The sequence below is a fragment of the Hibiscus syriacus genome, unplaced genomic scaffold, assembly GCF_006381635.1.
Source record: "Hibiscus syriacus cultivar Baekdansim isolate YM2019G1 unplaced genomic scaffold, ASM638163v2 tig00111332_pilon, whole genome shotgun sequence".
In the NCBI taxonomy this organism is placed as follows: domain Eukaryota; kingdom Viridiplantae; phylum Streptophyta; class Magnoliopsida; order Malvales; family Malvaceae; genus Hibiscus; species Hibiscus syriacus.
In genome coordinates this window covers 1-20,903 of record NW_024063061.1, presented here as the reverse complement: position 1 = coordinate 20,903, position 20,903 = coordinate 1, and the positions used below count along the sequence as shown (strand labels likewise).

Sequence of the window (20,903 nt, the reverse complement as noted above, 5' to 3'; positions counted from 1 at the left end):
TTAATCAAAAACTCAACCCAACCTGACCCGTTATCATCTCTAATTAATGACCTAAAATTTGTACTGTTTAATTAAGGATAATTTTTTTATTTCTTTAATATTAGGTAAAATTGATATAAAAAATTCCTCTTAAATTATTAAAAAGATATTATTAAGTCTCATTTTTTTAAAAAAAAAGTTAAACTTCTTTTTTTGTATATAAAATTTTTAAATTAAATCCTTCAAAATTCTAATTTAAATATTCAAAAAAATAATCTGAAATAACTTAAATATCAAACATGAATAACTCAATCTAAAACAACCTAACCAAAAAATCTAATCCAAAATCAATTTTATTTGTTCAATTCACAGAAATAATAGTAATGGTAGTTAGGAGATGATAATGTTGAAATCGAACGGCTAATAAAAGACTAGTCTTCAATTACTAATTAATAGACTTAAATAATAATCTGCTGCCACGCCTTCAAAGTCCAAAATCTAACGTCTAGGTGGAGGCCTCTATGGACCACTGCCTGCCTGCCACGTTTTACACAATTTCCAAAATAACTGAACAAGGCGAAATCCTCCTACGCGTCACGTTAGATTCCATGCCAATAAATTTTCGCCAGGTCAACTTAATGACACTTGTGAATGACATGTCATCAAACGATTGGCTACGCTGATTAACTTCGGTCCACATCATATTAACCAAGAATAAACCATTTTAGATGAGCCGTGAAAAACCCGTGGAAGTTTTCAAAACGAGTGTAGTATAAATGGTACCTAAACCCCATCACACTATCCGTATGCACTTCTACTTTCTCGCTTCGTGGAATTCAGCTATGGCGATTCACAGACGAATCCCTAGTTTTATCTCTCTGATCATCGTCTCTTTCTTCGTTACTGCCTCTGCTGAAGTTTTCTTCGAAGAACGCTTCAATGGTATAATATCCTTCTTCCGCATTTTCCTCCACTACCGATTACGAAATCTACATGCATTGTTTTGTAAATTCGTAATTTCTTAGATCGGCTTGGTTTGTCCTTTGAATATGTTTTTCTTAAGATTTTTAAGATTTCATTTTGATCTAACATGAACGGAACGGTGGATTTTACATGCTAAGTTGGCGATCTGGTTGTTTTCGATGGTTTTCACTCGATGCCTACTTACGTAAAAAGAATGTAATAAGCTCGAATAGAGATCTGCACTTAATCTGTTTTCATATAAGAAAACATATTACTAGTAATGTATTTGAATTCTTTAAGAAATGCTAGTGAATCAGCGTCCCTTGTTTCGATTGATCTGCACATAAATCTGTTTTCATTTAAGTTTCTAATTTTTGAAAGATAATTTCTATTAGAAATGTATATAATTCCATTATGGAATGGCTGTGGATTAGCGTCTTGTGTTTCTGTTGTTATGGGCATAATCTGTATATATATATATATATATATATATATATATATATACATTAGGAATGCATTTGAATTCTTTTAAGAAATGACAGTGAATTAGTGTCTTGTTTCAATTGATCTGTAACTGTAGAGAATAATAGAATAGAAGGGTTATTAATATCATTATTCTGCGTTAATTAATTTATTTATTGTTTTTTGATATAGGATACTGGAATGACAACAGTAATCCTTAGCAAAAAATAATTATTTAGTATTAGCGCTCTATGTCTAGTTCCATTCCTAGGATTCTGCCTTCGGCTTTTCTATTAACAAATGAAATAGAAGCTGCTTCTGCTTTAATCGCACGATCCACTGTTTTCAAACAGTGGAATTTTTACTTCCCCCCCCCCTCTTTTTGGGGCTGATTTTGCACATTGTTGTGGAACTGAAGATGGATGGGAAAGCCGATGGGTAAAATCTGACTGGAAGAAAGATGATAACTTGGCCGGGGAATGGAATTACACAGCTGGAAAATGGAATGGCGATCCTAATGACAAAGGTAACCTTCTAGAATATTTGTACCTCGGAATTGATGAAGGTAGCGTTTAACTCCTCTGTTTCAAGCTTTACTAATGGCGTCATATTTTGTACAGGTATACAAACAAGTGAAGAACACAGGTTCTACGCTATTTCGGCTAAGTTCCCTGCAGTTAACAACAAGGGCAAGACTCTAGTATTCCAATTTTCTGTCAAGCATGAGCAGAAGATTGATTGTGGTGGTGGTTATATGAAACTGATTAGTGGTGACATTGACCAGAAGCAATTCGGTGGTGAAACCCCATACAGGTTTTGTTTTCTTACCCTGTGATCTCTAAAATATGTTTATTTATAGATTTACTGATTTTTGTTATTTTGGTTGGGTGTAGCATTATGTTTGGGCCTGATGTCTGTGGAAGCATCAAGAGAACTCATGCTATTCTTCACTACAACGGGACAAACCACTTGATCAAAAAGGAAGTTCCCTGTGAGACTGACCAACTAACTCATGTTTACACATTTATTCTCCGTCCAGACGCCACCTTTAGCATTCTTATTGATAACGTTGAGAAACGAAAAGGTAGCTTGTACACGGAGTGGGAACTTCTCCCACCAAAGAGAATCAAGGATCCCAATGCCAAGAAGGTAATTAGTCACAAATATTATCTTTTTTGTTTTGTTTTGTTTTGTTGTATGAATGTCGGATACAATTGCATGATGGCAGCCTGAAGATTGGGATGACAGGCAATACATCGCTGATCCTGAAGACAAGAAGCCAGAGGTAAAAACCTTCTCATTTAACCCTTCCTTTGATTTTCTTATGCTACATATATAAGCAAGCTAATCTCTAGTGTTTGATTTACCATAGGGCTACGATGGCATTCCAAAAGAGATAACTGATCCTGATGCCAAGAAGGTAGTCATATAATTCTTTTTTAATGTCATTATAAAATGGCCTTGATTGTAATGAGAGTTAATGGTTAAAATTATTTACACCAGCCTGAAGATTGGGATGATGAAGAAGATGGTGAATGGACAGCCCCAACGATTCCCAACCCAGAGTACAAGGGTTCATGGAAGCCAAAGGTTTGTGAAATCCTTGTCTAATTTGCAGCATTTATTATGACTTTATGTAACAATTCTTTCACTTTCTGCAGAAAATCAAGAACCCCAACTACCAGGGCAAGTGGAAGGCACCAAAGATCGATAACCCAGGTTCATTTTTATTTCTTTGGTAGTGTGTTACTTCTTTTTCTTATGAACAACATAATTTTGAGGTGATTCATCACTGTGTTTTTATATGGTCCACAGATTTCAAGGACGATCCTGACCTCTATGTTTATCCCAACTTGAAGCACGTTGGTATCGAATTGTGGCAGGTATTCTTTTGCCACTTTTTCCTCTACTACCACCCTATCATCATCCCATGCCCATTTTAGACCGTAACAAGATAAATTTTTGTTTTGTCAGGTGAAATCTGGAACACTGTTTGACAATATCTTACTTGCTGACGATGTAGAGTATGCTAAAAAGCTAGCCGAAGAAACATGGGGCAAGCACAAGGCTGTATGTTCATCTATGTATTTTGAAGTGTTCATTTTCACTTTTAAATTCTTTTGTCTGTTGATTTGGTTGGCTTTTGCAGGCCGAGAAGGCTGCATTTGAGGAGACAGAGAAAAAGGACGACCCTGTAGTTTCAGATGTAAGCTTTATAACATGCCGTCTTAAAGATATAATTTCTTTGTTTGCTCGATAATTGTTTTCATTGTGTTATCGGATTGTCCAGGCCGAAGACAACGACGATGATAGCGATAGTGTTGGAAGCGAGTCCGATTCCGAAAGCAAATCAGACACAAGCAAAGACAGTAGTGAGAAAGAGAAGGATGCGCATGTAAGAAGTTGTTTTCCTTTCGGTCTTTAGCAATCAATTTTGATAATCTATATGTGCCTAATTGATCAAACTATTGTCCCTTTGCATGCAGGATGAGCTTTAAGACGAATATCAGTGCAGTTCCTTGCCCTCGATTTCGCATTAGAATTAGAGGCTGCATTGGATTGCTGCCTTATAATCTGGTTTTTAACTTTTGCCAGTCTTTTTTTTTTTAGTTTTATTTACGGTTAGATGTATTCGGTTTGAACAATTCAAGCTCATCTAAGGATGTATATCATATCTATTTAAATAATTTTGAGTTAAAACTAGAACTGGGTATATGGGTTAAGGCCCGCGGGCTACCTGTTTAACACGTGACCTGCGCGGGTTTCGGGCCTAGAAAATTTAAGATTGTTTAAATTGTGGGCTTTTTAGTCCGGACCGTTAAACCCACGGGTTTAATGGGTATAACCGCGGGCTACCCACGAAACCCGTTAAAGCCCGCTTAATTTAAAATTCATAAAATTTTAGAGAAAATAAACTTAAAGAATTTTATAGAAAAAGAAAATAAATTACCTATAAATATGATGTTACTTATAACTATTGTAGTTCTTAAATTTATTAGGATGTTTGTCATAATTTTACCGTTGCTTGATATTTTTTTCATTTAAATATACATCATTATCATTTTGGTATTTAAAGATTTTTTTTATTTAATTTTGATCTTTATTTTTTTTCATGAAGTATGTTATCCATTTTGTTCTTTAATTATAAAAAATCACGTGATATTCTAATAATATATCACATGATACGTAATATTTAGATTAAAAATAAGAAAAAAAAAGTTAAAGAAGAAATAGAAAACATATTTTTCAACTTTTAAAGACTTTTACAAAATAAATATATTTTAACAAATTAATGACTTATATTTTTATCAATTTTAGAATAATTGTATCTTTCAAATTTACTCTTATACCGTAAGTATTTTATTTTATATTTTCATATTATGTTTTAGTCTTTCTTTAAAGTATTCATAAAATACAATTATTAGGATCACTTGACAACTTTCTTGTTAGATTTGTATAATGTTTGGCTTTGTTGAATTTTTATGTTTGAATTTATGCTTTCAGACACTTATGTGTCTTCATATTACAGCCTTGAATAATCGTGTTTTATAAAAATATAATGTGGTTATTGTTTTATTTGTTTTTTAATTTGGTGATATAAATGAATATTGTTTTCTCAATTTGATTTTAAGTAATTATATCATTATATATGTATATATATATTAATGATTAAAAAAATTAAAAAATATTGTTTTATAATCATTTTATGCTATTTAAAATAAAATTTAAATATTATTTATTATTTTAACGGTGCTACCTTCATTTTCAAGTTGCTCAATCATTTTTAAAGGTGTAGTAAGTTAAAACATTATTTTTTTATTACATTTAAAGTATTTAAAATTATTTTTATTTAACGGGCCATGGGTAAACCCGTTTAGCCTGCGGGTTAAATGGACGGACCACGGACCTTAAAATATAAAATTATTTATGAATACGGACTTTTTAGCCCGCTCCATTTAAGCTCACACCGTTAAAATCCACAGGCTAAACGGAACCTCTAGTTAAAACCCGTCAATCAATTGTCCAACAATATTTCGAGACGCGTAACTTTAAATATATATATAAAACAAAATTTTTACTTGGTTGGAAATAAAAAATTTTCGTTGTACTTGTACAAAATAATTATGTTTTTCAGGTTTCATTTGAATTTTTAAAATCCAATATTCAAAAAGTACTATTATAATTATTTATAAATATATTAAGTATAATAATAGTTTTTATTCTAAACTCGGATCTGATTTGACTCAAGCCATTTTGAAAAACTTGACTCCAGCTACCCTAAAAAAACTTGGCTCAAATCCAAAATTTTAAAATAAAAAATTACATAATCAAATTAGATCGAATTGAAATTCATTGGATCCGAGAAAAATGTCCATTTCTAAAAATAACACACCATTAGTATGAATAAATTTATAATCTACGTATTGTTTTCGGATGGAGCCAGGATCAAATATAAGGAGGGACAATGCGATATGAATTAAGGGACAAAGAATGCCATCTAAATTGTGGGTCTTTCTTGAATTTTCTCCTAAAGGGACAAAGAACATGGGGAGTAGGGATGGATTAAGAGAAAGAGGTGGAGATAGTTGTCCTACGTAAATTTAAAATTATCATATATTTTAATTTTTTATTAGATATTTGTTTTCGTCCTCTGAAATTTTAAAAGTTTATCTCGTAATATAAAATTCTATGTACGTCCGTTTTGAAAAGTTCCTTTATAACACCTTTAATTGTGAAGGAAGCTATTTTGATTAGGATCTTATCATTCTTGCATTCTGTGATTGCAAGTGCAACATATTTTATTTGATTTATGTTCTGTTGGTGTCATGTTCTGGAGGAGAGCATGAATACAGAATTTGTTTGTAGGTGAATGCAATTATTTACTTAATAGACTCATATGACAAGGAGATATTTCCCGAGTCGTAGAGAGAGTTGGATGCTTTCCTCTCTGATAAAGCCTTGACTAACATCCCATTTCTCATCTAGCAACAAGGTTGATGTCCCATGTGCTGTCTCAGAGGATGAGATCTGCTACCTCCTGGGGCTCACCGACTTCATCACAGGAGAAGGTAAGGTCAATTTGGGAGACTTGAATGTTCGACCCGTGTTAATGTGTAGCACTGTTCAAAAAATAGGCTACAAAGGTGATTTCAGGTGGTTTTCTCGGTACATTACATAGGTAGAGGTACAACAAATTTAGCTTGCATTGTTTAACACCAATATATAACGTTAAATATGATTTAAAAAAATAGTTAGTTGTTCAAAACTTAACCATGATAATAAATGAGTTATTAAATAAGTGGTTTATCCTATAAACAAAAATCTTAATTTATCTTATGTGAATTTTTTTTCTTTTTTAAAAGACTTATAAGCTACTTAAATATCAATATATACAAGAATTAATTCAATGCATGTGATTTTAAAACTTAATTTTTTTCCTTTAATTTTTTAATTCTATCAAATAATGAATAAAAAAATTACATTTTTATTCAAATTTTCTATCCAAATTTTTTTTTTAACTTTTCATCTTTTTGACCTTTTTAATTTCTATCATTTCACTTCCTCGTCTCCCCCGGAATCCTTGATACCAAGCCAGGCCAACATGGGAATAATAAAAGTTTATCTATAAAAGAATATTAAATAAAACATCGTGATTCAAGTTGAGTGGGGATGTAGCTCAGATGGTAGAGCGCTCGCTTAGCATGCGAGAGGTACGGGGATCGATACCCCGCATCTCCACATATGCTTTTATGGACTTTCTATTGCTCTCATCGAACTGTATATGTTCAGCCTCTCTAGACACTGCATTAATTGAGTCTTATAATTGCGGATGGCAAACTGAGATCCAAGAAATATAGTAAATTTTTATTTATCAAACTTTTGGCAAACGGCAAAGACAATCAAATTACAGCTGTGGCTTACAATTCAAGGCATAGGAAAAGAAGGCGTTGTGATGAACACAGACTACTCTTCAAACTTTACGGTAACCCCATCGAGGAATAATGCAGCTAAAGCCTTTAGGAAGCCTGGGACTAAAGTTCTCATCCCTTCCATGTGCTGCTGCTGCTGATGATGATGGCCGCCATGCCTCGGCTCTTCTCCCCGTCTTGTGAATGGCCTTCACCACCGCTTTGCAATCCACATATCCCAACACTGTGATCTTATTTGATACCCTGTCTATTTCCACGCATTTTACTCCTACATAAATAAAACCACCAAAAGCAAACCCTTTTAAGTCATTTTTTATCCTGATTTTTCTTTCAACTCTACTTGTATTTCTGTTCAGCCATCTATCTATATATAGAAAAGGAGTTCATGGATACCATTGATGTTGAGCAAGGATTTCCTGACAGCTTTCTCGCAAGCTTTGCAGTGTAAACGTACCTTGAATTCAACCACCTGCAACATCAAAAACCAGATTAGCTACTTGCACAAATAAGAAGAGAACTTTGGGGAAGTTAAGAGAGGAAAGGGGAAAAAAACCTCCATGGTGTTTATCATTCTTTACACAAGGCTCAGCTGGAACACATATATAATGTTCTTTTTTTAGAATAAAAAAGGAAGGGCTGGCCATGGCAGGCTTGCCAAATCATATGATGGCTCACTTGCTTTCATCATGGATAAGTATTGCACAAGTAAACATGTTTTTTAGAATAAGAAGAGAACTTTGGGGAAGTTAAGAGAGGAAAGGGAAAAAAAACCTCCATGGTGTTTATCATTCTTTACACAAGGCTCAGCTGGAACACATATATAATGTTCTTTTTTTAGAATAAAAAAGGAAGGGCTGGCCATGGCAGGCTTGCCAAATCATATGATGGCTCACTTGCTTTCATCATGGATAAGTATTGCACAAGTAAACATGTTTTTTGTGTACTCAATGTGGTCCGTGATTGCCTCCACAAAGTAGTGTTTGATAAACTAAAATAGGTTTAAACTAAAGCAAGGATGACAAAAGTTTTGAAAAGTTTCTTTTTTTACTATTAAAGTTTAAAAAGTTGTGTTATGGTCACTAATATTATAGATGTAAATAGCTGTAACAAAAGTAATATATTTTAACTGGTGTCATTAATATATTATTAGAAAATAAATGTAATTAATTTTAACCGCAATTTAATCTAAATATTATTTTTGTCAACAATACAATAAGTATCCATAATAACTGTAATCATGGAATTTTGGACTCCAGAACATGTTTTCTACATTCCACCTTCCATTGCCATAAATATGTATATATATATAATATATAGAGAGAGACGTATATGCTAGGTAGACGGTGAACTACAACAAGGAGAAAAGGGGTATCTTAAGATTAAGAGGGCCTTAAAGCAATAAATCAAAAACTAATTCATCAACTAAGCAAGTTAATATAGTTTTCTCAACCTCTAAACCCTCTTCAAACGCTTCCATATCAAAATCAAGCCACCTCTCATGCTTTGTGTTCATGTTCTTGCCTACAAGGTCGTCCACCACCAATATGTTCCCCATGTTTCTCCAATCCTATATCTCTTTGTATAACTCTTCTGCTAACCATCCTTTGTTTTGGATCAATTATCCCCACTTAGCCCATCCTTTGCAGCTTCCGACAAAAACTTGGTCGTACCGTGACTCCAGGGATTCACTCACGCAATCGAGTAAAAGTTTTAGTTCGAGCTTGCTGTGATCTACACTGTGTCCTTCGGTTCCATTCCAATGCTCGAGCTCACCGAAAGCATTCAGGGTCACGATATTATCGGTCTGACCCAATGTATATTCTATGAACTTTAGCTCAGAGTCTTTTAGCACCATTTTCACATAATCAAGATCGGAATTGGCTGACTCTTTCAAATCTGTTGATTTTGATGTCGTAGTTGGAAGCTTTCCATCCGTTTCTCCCACGATCTGGGAAGACTCGATTACAGGCGACGAGCTTAACACTTCTTCATCAGGAGCCAAATGCATTGTGCCTGCAGATGTAGATTGCATGTAGTCAATGCAGCAACTCGATTACCGAGTTTACATATTAATCATATTGTTTCTAGCTGAATATAAAATATAATGAAATTGGTCAAGTGGAAGAAACTTGAATCTCAAGAAATAAGAGTACAGCTTACCGCTGGTACCACTATCTCTGCTATCAGCAGAACACTCGCTCATGGCAGCAAGTTTGAGAGTTGAAAGTGGGCTAGGATGTTGCAAATCTAATTCTTCGGCAGTCTCGCTGCTGCTTTCACTAGCATTTCGATCTTCAATTTCTTCTGAAAGCTGGCAACATTAGATAAACTTAACAAACACATGCCATTATATAAGTAAATGGTAGCAGTGACTGAGTAAACCAAAACTCCCACTTCCTTCTCCGATCAAGCCCCGGATTGTTGATTGAAGAACGGTTTAAGTCAGTGGGAGCTATGTGATGTCTTTTAGATCCACCTGTAGTCTTTCATGATGTCCTGTTGATGTAGTAGTGGTCAATGTACCCAGTGGGAGCTCTGAAGTTTTCTGACTTGATGCAGGACTACTTGAGGTCTCCTCTAAAATGATATTGCAATTAGATGACTCAACTCTATATGTCAATTCCTCAAGCTTTTTCCCAACAATAACACTCAGATCATCACCGCCGATTATAGAGTCCGAAACAGAAAATCCTGAGCTTTTCGAGACCAGTGGATCATTATCACCAGAAGGATCACTACCAAGTTGCAGCTGGTTTCTGCAACATGACTTGAGGAAGGTACATTGGGCATGGATATTTTGATGGGGGATGTAAATGTAAAAGAAACAACATCCATGCTTGTCTTCATTTTCTCTGCATCTTGATTCGAGTTCCCATCAGTTGTAGTAGCATTACATTTGATGGACCTTTCACCGCCATTCATCGATGAAATTTTGGAAACTGGTTTTCCGGACAGAAGATCCTCATTTACAAGCTGTTTCTTTCTAGACGAATTCTTTTGTCTAGACATGAGAAGTTCCTTTGAAGGACCAGATGCGGAGGATCTCATGTTCCTGGATTGAGATTCGGAGTTGACTGTCACCTTGCTTATAGTCCTACTCAACCTGACCCTACCATTTACGGACCTAGCCTTTCTACCTTGCTGGTCCAGAGTCGAAGTCTTTGATGTCCATTTGTCTCTATTAGATAAGCAGTTCTGCTTCTGATTATTCTGCCTCAGGACATTGTTAGTCGTATTCGCAGTTCCGTTCTCCACATTATTTCGTGCATCTGCTGATCCCCTAGAAGAATGTTTTGGATTTGCAGGACTCTCGTTATCACTTGAAAACGACTCCTCTTTCCTCCTAACATTAACCCTTGATTGTTCTGCAAGTGAGACTGGTTTCCCCTTATTCCTCAAACTGTTAGAACTACCTTTTTCTGAATCCGATTTAATGTGACTCTTGCCCTTATGTTGTTCTTTCGAAGACTTTGCTACGCTCTGACTAGGCTGGTCAGGTCTTTGAGGTCTGGATACCTTATGTGCAGCTTCAATTTTCCCTTTCAAATCCCGGATTTTCAAAGGAACTGAAGAAGACCCGAACGGCAGCAGTTTACAATCGGATGTTTTCCGAGGACCAACCTCGATAATCTTTGCAGCTGCCTCCAAAATATAAGCTGCGTTCTTGGTTGGGATGAACCCCGGACTCTTGACAGGAGACAAGAGCTCATGGTGAGTTATTGGAATTGGTTTTGCCGATTTCAGAGGCAATATTTCAGTCTGAAATCTCTCAATCAGTCCTCAGTTCTGCACCTTACAAAACCTCGGTTCAATCGGACTTGAAGATGACCTATCAAGCTTGTTTGAGGTGCCAGTGTGGCCCATAGGTTGACAGCTCCGAGACGCCGAATATGTAGTAGAAGATAGCTCCGAGACGTTCGGTGTAGGCAACGAGTGCAACCCCATGAGCCTAGCAACAAGTCCAGGTGCTCTAGATCCACATCCTTCATCACTAGTCACCGAAGAAGCAGAACTAAAATCAGGACAGCATGTAGTACCTGAAGCGCCATTGTAGGCATCCCCATCCATCTGGTAAAGATTACAGAAGTAAACAGTAGAGTCTGAAACTCAAAATCCAAATCCATCACTAATTACCGTATAAGGCTGCGATTTCAGTCGATTCTCCACTGGTTTTCCTCTCTCTGATTCTCCTACAGTTCGAAACATAAACAAGTTTGTGCATGAACCAGGAATATATTAGAGACAGTCTCGAATATACACGTACACGTACACGTACACGTGAGGTTTCAGCATTGTTTGGGAACAATTTCTTTCGAGATTTGCCATTCCAATCAAACAAATGAAGAAGTCCTCCCCTCAAATGTTTCTTTCCGACCTCCATTATCGCATCATCAAACATGAATTTTTACTTTCATTTGCTCAATGCACCATCTTTCAAGCAAGAAATTGAAGAAAGTAGAGTTTTTTTTTTCTGGCAAAAAGTACATGAATCAGGTAATCAGATCTCAATGATCCAACATGTAAGAAAAACCATCACCTTGAATTCTTCAAAAGCTGCCAAAATTCATGATCCAAGCACCAAGATCCTTCTTTTGACACATGAGAACAGGTAAATCAAACTGGGTGTTCATCAAATTGAACAAAGAAGTTCAATCTTACTACAACTCAAAAATCCGAGCACCATTTTTGGTTTCTTCCATGTATGGCAAGGATCTCTTTTTCCTTTTATTGCAACTAAAATAATAGTAATAAAAGAATGGATTTGGTTTCTAAGTAAGAAATGGACAGAAAAGAAAGATCCTAGCCTGGAGAAAAAGATATTTTAGTGACAATAGCAGAGATACATAGAGACAGATTATGTTGACATTTGATAAGATACAGAAATCCGATTATAAAAGAAACAGTTAAAAAAGAGTAAGGAATGCCTGTCTGGTCTGAGTTTGAGCAATAAATATTGCAGAAACGATATTATAATACAAAACCTAACTCAAATTGTGAATCAAATCAATTAATTACCCTTGTCTTGTTATTTTCTTCGGTAACTCTTTCACCGATGGGCCATGCCACATGGAGCAGCTTTACCATGAGTTTCCACTTTTCCTCGCTGCTTGCAAGACGTGGCACACGACCAACAAACAGTTTTAAGTTTTTGTTTTCCTCACTGCATGTGAAATGTACGTATATCATTTTGAAAAGAGAAAATAACCTAAGTGACCAAAAATTCCATATAATATACGATTTTAATCAATTTTTTCCGGATTTGCCAAAATGACCAACAAAATCGCAATGCGATCGATAATTCGCAACGCGATCTCCATTATCGCAAATTCGCGTTGCATTTTCGTAATGCGATAGTTGAAAATCGCGTTGCGATGGTCTACAGTATCGTTGCGATTTTCCCAATTCGCAATGCGAATAAGTAAATCGCAACGCGAATTGGGAAAATCGCAATGCGAATAAGTAAATCGCAACGCGAATTGGGAAAATCGCAACGCGATACTTACTATCGCAATGCGATAATAAAAAATCGCAACGAGATACTTACTTTCGCAACGCGATACTGACTTTCGCAACGCGATTTACATAGCGCCATTCGTATTAACGCGTATTTTTTTTCAAATTCCAAACACGTATTTTTTCTTAATAAATCGGAAAATGAACCGTCCACAGTAATCGCAACTCATAACCTCAAACCCAAAAACACAACACTCAGTGCCATCTCCATCTCTCACTCTCTACGGCGAAATCCGTCCCCATCTCCGAAGATTTCCGTCCCCATCGCCGGCGAAATCCCTCACAACCATTCACAGTCAAAAATCCCTCACAATCATTCAGAAATGGAAAATCAACCTCCGAGGGTTAGTTTTTTTTATTTTTATTTTGAAATTTTTGCATTATTTTAGGTTTTTCATATTGAGATTGATGATAAGTTTACTGGTAATTTCAATAATAGATTAACCATTTCACTTAGATTTCTTATTAAATTCATTTGATTGCTGCCAATACTGCTAAACTGTTTAGCCTGTGAAGTTAGTATTTGTCTTTGCTTTGTCTTTTGGTTGAAGTAATGCAGAAGAAGAATAGTTTCGAGAATGAAAATCGCAACGCGGAAATAACTATCGCAACGAGATAATCGCAACGCGAAATAAAAATCGCAACGCGAAACCAAAATCGCATTGCGATTTTCATTTCGCGTTGCGATTTTTATTTCGCGGTTGCGATTTTCATTTCGCGTTGCGATTGTCTGGTCGCGATAGTCATTTCGCGTTGCGATTCTCTCGTTGCGATAGTCATTTCCGCGTTGCGATTCTCATTATCTCGTTGCGATTTTCATTTCAACCAAAAGACAAAACAGTGTTGCAAATTTTAGTTTCAAGAATAAACTACTATTTATGTTTATTGTTTTGTTTTTGGTATATCTTGACAGTGTAATTTTTGGTATATCTAACTTGGCATGTTTATTGTTTTTTTGTAGAAATTTTTTTCGGCTTCATTGACATTAAGGAATAAAGTTATCCTAGCCACTACAATTGCTTCGAAGCTTTCACCTGCACAAAGAAAATTGTTTGAAGAAACCTGCTTCGGGCCATGGCTGAGAGTACAGCATCCGGGTAGAGATGCTAGTTTGACCCATTTGTGGCTTCAGACCATGACTAGCGATCTACCCGACAGTATACAACGTGGTGAGGAAGAGATATGGTTTCATTTTCCACCGGCGTATACTTGTTTTGGGCGGAAGGAGTTCTGCTTAATCACTGGTCTACGATTCGGACACGATGATGTAGGCCGGTACACTCGTCATATCACCCGCCCATCATGGTTATCCAGGGTTTTTCCTGATGAGTCAATAGAGAAGCCGAACTTACACGTCGACGACATGAAGAAATTGTTTAATAAGAAAGATGGTTTTACTCGGATGAATAACGTCGATGTTGTCCGAGTATGCCTTCTACTACTTTTGTATGCCGGCTTTCTAGGCAGAGAGGCCAGACAACCTATTCCTCAGGAGCTAATATTATTGGTAGAGGACCTAAATGCATGGAATCTGTTTCCGTGGGGTTCGTATATATGGAAAGCTACCTGGACTAAGTTGTCGTCTGCCTTTGATGACCGCAAAAGTTTGCGGGGCGATGGGTCGAAATACACTTTGTCAGGCTTTGTTTGGGCCTTTAAGGTAAGAATTTCTATATAATGTTTTCAAATTATAATTAATTATTTAACAATTACTAATGTTTGTTATTATATTGTTTGTAGATTTGGATATTCGAGGCTTTCCCCAGCATGCGGACATATGCATTAAAATCCTCAGATGATATTCCTAGGGCTATTTCCTAGAAGAGGAAACGTATGTTGGATTGGGAAGACTTAATACCATATGCGACAATAAATAATGTAAGTTAACACAAATACTATCATATATAAACAAGTTATTAATAGTAGACGTTTAACTTTGTTTTAGTTTTTATATTTTAGGAGGCCAACACTCCATTAATGAGACTGACACCCACGGAGGCTGAGCTTGCCACTGATTGGTGGCAAGCTAGTCAGCGTTTTTTTGATGGCACGAATGATGAGCAACCTCCACTTCTTCCACTTCGAGAGCCATCACCTCACCCAGAGCCATCACCTGATCGACCCGACTATACACCTCTACAACGAGAGCCATCACCTATCCCGTCACATCATCGAGTCTCTTCTCCACCATCACCTCATGATAGGCGACCGAAAAAGATGCCACGACTTCTATCTCCCTGTTCTCCACCTCCACGGGATGAGTCAAGGGAGTTACGTGATGAGGTCAATGCCTTGCGTGAGGAGATCGGTACTCTACGCGATAACGATGGTGCATGGCGTGTGGAGGTGTCTACTTTACGTGGTGAGGTTGCCGCTCTATGTGAGATGGTAGTATCATTGCAGAATGAGGTTCATACTCTACGCAACGAGGTAAGTTTAAGATTTTCCATATTTAACTTGATGATAAATTTACTCGTAATTTCACTTAAATTAACCATTTCACTTAGATTGATTAGTAAATTTATTCGGTTGCTGCCAAAACTGCTAAACTTTTTACTTTAACACTGTGAAGTTAGTATTTGTCTTTGTTTTGTCTTTTGGTTGAAAGTTTGAAATATATTTATCTTTGTTTTCAATGTTTAAATATCATGTCTATTTATTTACTGATATTTGTATTTTTATTTAGCGGACCGATAAGGTGGATGCTTTACGTCGGGTTTTTCTTGTACGAAAGAGTTCACGCATCAGACGGCGTGCACGTGCTATTAAGTCTCCGTATACCCCAATAGTGCGAAGACACCGCAAGAAGAAGCCCGACTCGCCTATCATCCCTCAAGAGTCCACTCCTATCGTTGAAGAGGCCCCTATCATTCCTCGAGAGTCCCCTCCCACCGTTCAAGAGGCCACTGTCATCATTGAAGAGGTCCCTCCCACCATTCAAGAGCCCGATTCACATGGCGTCATATGTAGGATTCTTGAGAAACCCTCTGACGTGCCGGACATGATGGATTCAAGTTGGCTCTCGTATGAGTTACCGGCCAGTACCATACCGGTATCTGAAGAGGAGAGGAAACAACTACCGGACACAATTCTAGATAACACCCTTTGGGCTAAGACCGCAATTGATTTTTATCTACATGAGCGAAGCCAGGGGTGTTTCACTGACATATGCAAGCTCAATGATGATATCAATTTGTTGCTTGATCGGTCTTGGTGGGGCGTATTATTAGGGGTCGAAGACAATGGCTATTTCGATGGAGGGGTAAGTCTTAAATGTATCTTATATTTTCATTTGATTAATTTGTTTAAAAATTAATGTAATTCACTAATATATGTATTTTTTTGTAAAACAGCATATCGATGCGTGGGTGTCACGTCTACTAATAATTAGGAAACTTAAGGAAAATAAAAAAACACGGTATACAATAATGCCGACGGCTTTTAACGCAGTTCACTTGAAGAATCAACGAGATGAATCATTTGCGTTGGGCAATGGACAAGCTAAACTTTATCCTGCATGGTGGGAGGTCGATAAGGTTAGTGTTTATTTTAGATTGAGTTTAAAGGTATTCATAAATAAGTGCGCAAATGAATGAATTATTACTTATGATTGCAGGTGTTTATCCCTGTTTTGGAACGTAACAATTGGCTTCTCGTCGAGCTTCAGATCCCATCCCTTAAGGCAATAGTATATGACAGCATGATAAATTACATATCATTGGCTGATTTAAGAGATATTATTAAGGGATGGAGCTCTTATTTGGCTAAATACTTGGATGCGATAAATTATTGGACTCGTTCTGGAAACAAGAAGCCAAAGAAGCTCAATATTACAGTTAGCAGAGACGAGACCGCACCACAACAAACGAAAGGACCCAGAGGGGATTGTGGTCCTCTCGTATGCTTGGCGTTGGACCGTTTGATCACAGGAAGTATAAAGTATCTACCTCCCACCGATATAGATAGAGCTGCAGTAGGCTTGTGGTTTCGACATTATATGGCTAGATCGATATATACGAGACGCTGCCTACCTGCATCCGCGTTATAAAAATGTCCATAAACAATTGGTATGTTTATAGGCTTGTGGTTTGAAAATGTTTGGTTAAGTACCTAGAATTCAATAATTTGCTGTTTGTAGGTTTTAGATGTGTAGAAAGTGTTGTTTGAGCAAATGTTTGGTTTATGCAGGTTAATCTCAGAAGTGAGCTGCGTGAAAATGATGTATGGCTGCAAAAGTTGATTCAATAGTATAAGTGTTATTTTCTCTAATAATTATTGCTTATTTTTTTATTGTTTAATTGATTTGTAAAAAGTGATTTGTAAAAGTTGATTTGTTTAATTGATGTTAACATAATTCTTATTTGTGCTTGTTTAATTGATTGAAATGTAATGGTTGATTTGTTGATTTCAATCTGCATTATGTTGAAGGCAAAAAGTACTATCGCAATGCGAAATGAAAATCGCAACGAGAGAATCGCAACGCGAAAATGAAAATCGCAACGCGAAATTAAATTCGCGTTGCGATTTTCATTTCGCATTGCGATTCCCTCGTTGCGATTTTCATTTCGCATTGCGAAATTAGCATTGCGATTTTCATTTCGTATTGCGATTCTCTCGTTGCGATTTTCATTTCGCATTGCGATAGTAATTTCCGCGTTGCGATGGACATTAAGATGATTGCCTATTAAGTGATAACAACTGGAACAGATCATAGCAATTTTCAAACTCAAGTTACTAATACATGCCTAACTGAAAATGTTAAAAGTTCACACATAAAATCTACATAATACAACGTTTGCATTTAAAAATCACCTAAGTTAACAGTCCCAAAAGGTGAAGCCAGTTGTGATTGGGATTTTAAAGATGATTGCGATTTTAATTGCCTTTTTCTTGACACCATATGAGCTTTGGATTTTGATGATGATCCATATTTGGTAGAGGAAAAGATGATTGTGATGGCACTGTTGACCACATGTCAACCTTGTATGACACTTTCCTTGCACCGACTACATGTCGATCTCTTCTTCTCTTCACCTTAGACGGTATACGATCGTGACTTTTTGGTCGGCCATGTAGCCTTCTGTCCATGGCTGGTGGCAAAACTGTTTGTAAGTCTGTATGTCCCACTCAGAAGGATGTGAAAGGGTAGACAATCTCGGCATAAGTCTGTCGATATACTTCTGTAGTGTAGCAATCCATAGCGTATGTGCTTGAATCATCTTGGTTTAGATGAAGAGCAACTTTTATAACATGGCCACATGGATAACCAGATGTTTTCCATTTCATACAACTACACGTCCTTGCATTTAGATCGACAAGCCCATTTAAGTTATTATCCAGTACTTCAAACAAAGTGTTTGAACATGGTTCAACTCTCCATGACGTTGACTTCACAACACGTTTCGTTATCTTTTTTTCAGTCCATGGTGTAACACGATGTTCCAATGTTCCTATAAATTTAAATAAATAATACTTAGTAAAATATATGATAAGTTACGAATTCAAAGAAATATACCTGCATGGTTTCTTTTCTTGTAGTACCACTGTTGAATAGAGGCTCGAAAAAACTCCATTACATAGTAATGGGTAATTTCCGGGAATGACGACTTAGAGCGTTAATGATTCTGCACTATTAGACGTCATGAAACCATATCTTGCTCCAAGTTGATGTATTCTTGACCATCTTTCAAACCCGACATCTTCTAGTGTTTGAGCACACTGAGGCAAAACACGTCTTAAACAGTTTATATGCTTATTGAAATCCACTTCCCGATAAGCCTTTACAGCCTTCCAGTATGTCCATTTGTGCTTTTTATACCAGCAGACCTTGATTTTAGATTTCTATACAAATGAACACCACAAAGTCCATGAAAAGCATCTGGGAAACACCTTCTAACAGCGTTGTCAATTGAGTTTGCCCTATCGGATATGATTGTCAGATTGCTAATAGGACCTATGCAATCCCTAAGATGCCCCATAAACAATGTCCATGAATCAGAGGTTTCAGATTTGCCAACCCCGTAAGCTATTGGCAATATCCCATTGTTAGCATCCATGGCTACTGCTAATAAGTTTACTCCAAGGTATCGCCTTTCAAATGTGCTCCGTCAACTATAATAACTGGGCGCATGCAAGTAATAACGAACGATCTACAAAATAATATACACAAGAAATATAATCATTTAAATGTGAAATGCATGTAACTAACAGAAATGAGTCAACAGAATTATATTGATTTACTAACCGCAGCACCAATGGCGATAAATATCAACTCAAAGCGTCCATCTCTATCTGTTTTGATATGAGTTACCGACCCAGGATTTTTAAGCTTTAAATTGTGACAATAAGCCGGCAGTTGGGCAAACGATGCTTCTGGCGACCCCCTCAACAATTCCAAGGCATAACATTTGGCTCTCCAAGCTTGAGAATATGATATACTAATCTTGAACCGAGCATTCATGTCAGTCATAATTTCATGTCCCCGATATACCCTGCCATTCAAAAACATTAACTCAGCCAAAAACCACCCAACACCTTTTTGTTTGCCTGTCTATGGTGAGGAAAAACTTGGGTTCTTGAACATGTATGTTTATCATAAAAGTCCTAACTTGAACATTGCGCAATCTTTTATCCTCTTTGCAATCATACGCCACGTACATTTTTGTCAATCGTACACCTTGTTTAGAAACGATCTTTGCTTGATTTGTTAACTTTTAGTTGATAGCCATCTTCCACACATTTCGTATACAAAGCTATCTTCAAGTCTTCCTTTGTATCAAAACAATCATCTTTCTTGATACGAATAACTTTTGTGTAACAATCAACTGCTTTCTTTGCCAACTCTTCTTCCGGTAACTAAAGTAATTCTGGCATATTCCAGTTATACTCCCGTGGCATTTTCTTTTCTTCGGGGACTTTTTCTTCTTCTTTTTCTTCTTCAGGATTATATGAATTACAGAATGGATGTCAAATGTTCATTCACAGTCGTACTTCCTCTCATTATCATCAACAACTCCTCGGCAACGAGTGTTTCATCATCAAAATTCGGGTATTGACCATATCAAAATCATTACACGCAAGGTCTGTTTCTTCTTCTGAAACATCATCAAAATCCGTGTATTGACCAATATCAAAGTCCGGGTATTGACCAAGATCAAATTTCGAATACTGACTAGTACTCACAATTTTTTCTCTTGGCTCATCATCGTCTAATTGGTTAATACGAAAACCGGAATTTGGTGCTGAAAGTTGATTTGGATTTGGAATAGAGAAAGGCTGTGGGTTTTTTGACCCACTTAGTTGATTACTACCGCTACTGCCCAACAATACTACTTCTAGGTTCAACAACATACAATGTAACATCATCACTGAAACATTAATGTAAGCAATGAATCGTTCAACATCTTCATTGTCGGTTAACAAATAAACTTTACCATTTCTCTGATAAGATAGCCTAAATCCTTAGGGGCTCTAAATTCAATTTCTTTGAAACACGTAACATTAGGGTTTCATAAGTTAACTTCTTTAATGACAGTTTTAGTTGAAGATTCATGGGTAAAGGCATATATTGTAAAACACCATGAACATTCTCCCATGACCTCCAAACACAAATCTATCCAAACATGATCAACATTAGATGATTTCATGGTTGTAACTAAACAAACGAGATGCGAAACTAAGACCTGTTGCCGGATGGGGAAGGATGTCGTTGGATATTGGAACGAATGTCGCCGGAGAGAGTGATAGATGGAGATGGAATGAGTTGCGATTTAGGGATTTTAGGTTATGAGTTGTTGCTGCTATATATATACACTCAAAATTTGGCTTGCGAAACTAAAACCTGTTGCGAACTTTGAAACTCGCATTGCGATTCTGTATTATCTCGTTGCGAAAGTCAGAATCGCGTTGCGAAAGGCAATCATTTGACCATCGCAATGCAAAATGCAAATCGCAACGATAGAATCGCAATGCGAAATGAAAAGGCAACGAGGATTAACATGCATAAACTTTTAACAATTATTATTGAATTCTAGGTACTTAACCAAATATTTTCAA

The 20,903-nt window shown here is 36.5% G+C and overlaps 3 protein-coding genes and 1 non-coding gene across 5 annotated transcripts; 2 read left to right on the top strand and 2 right to left on the bottom strand.

The window, feature by feature from the left end:
- Positions 1-806: 806 nt before the first annotated feature.
- Positions 807-3,917, top strand: LOC120158887 (calreticulin-like). The gene is made up of 13 exons (XM_039169616.1): positions 807-921; positions 1,823-1,930; positions 2,025-2,217; positions 2,298-2,553; positions 2,633-2,689; positions 2,777-2,824; positions 2,908-2,994; positions 3,066-3,123; positions 3,220-3,287; positions 3,379-3,474; positions 3,554-3,610; positions 3,695-3,799; positions 3,891-3,917. Exons 1-13 carry the CDS (start codon positions 822-824, stop codon positions 3,900-3,902), a joined length of 1,245 nt encoding a protein of 414 aa, XP_039025547.1. The 5' UTR covers positions 807-821; the 3' UTR covers positions 3,903-3,917.
- A 3,153-nt stretch (positions 3,918-7,070) lies between these two features.
- Positions 7,071-7,143, top strand: TRNAA-AGC. Its single transcript has one exon. It is a non-coding gene; the product is annotated as a tRNA-Ala (tRNA).
- Positions 7,144-7,331: 188 nt separating this feature from the next.
- Positions 7,332-8,135, bottom strand: LOC120158892 (heavy metal-associated isoprenylated plant protein 28-like). Of its 2 annotated transcripts, none has more exons than XM_039169620.1 (3): positions 8,106-8,135; positions 7,728-7,803; positions 7,332-7,602 (listed from the first exon to the last, which is right to left on the bottom strand). In XM_039169620.1, exons 1-3 carry the CDS (start codon positions 8,121-8,123, stop codon positions 7,376-7,378), a joined length of 321 nt encoding a protein of 106 aa, XP_039025551.1. In that variant the 5' UTR covers positions 8,124-8,135; the 3' UTR covers positions 7,332-7,375. The 2 variants fall into 2 exon arrangements, with proteins under 2 accessions (XP_039025551.1, XP_039025552.1); XM_039169621.1 differs by lacking the exon at positions 8,106-8,135 and adding an exon at positions 7,888-7,958.
- Positions 8,136-8,952: 817 nt separating this feature from the next.
- LOC120158910 lies at positions 8,953-11,715 on the bottom strand. The gene is made up of 7 exons (XM_039169642.1): positions 11,613-11,715; positions 11,469-11,524; positions 11,127-11,402; positions 10,240-11,021; positions 9,811-10,090; positions 9,495-9,645; positions 8,953-9,347 (listed from the first exon to the last, which is right to left on the bottom strand). The coding sequence occupies exons 1-7, from the start codon at positions 11,713-11,715 to the stop codon at positions 8,953-8,955; spliced, it is 2,043 nt and encodes a 680-aa protein (XP_039025573.1).
- Between the last annotated feature and the right edge of the window lie 9,188 nt (positions 11,716-20,903).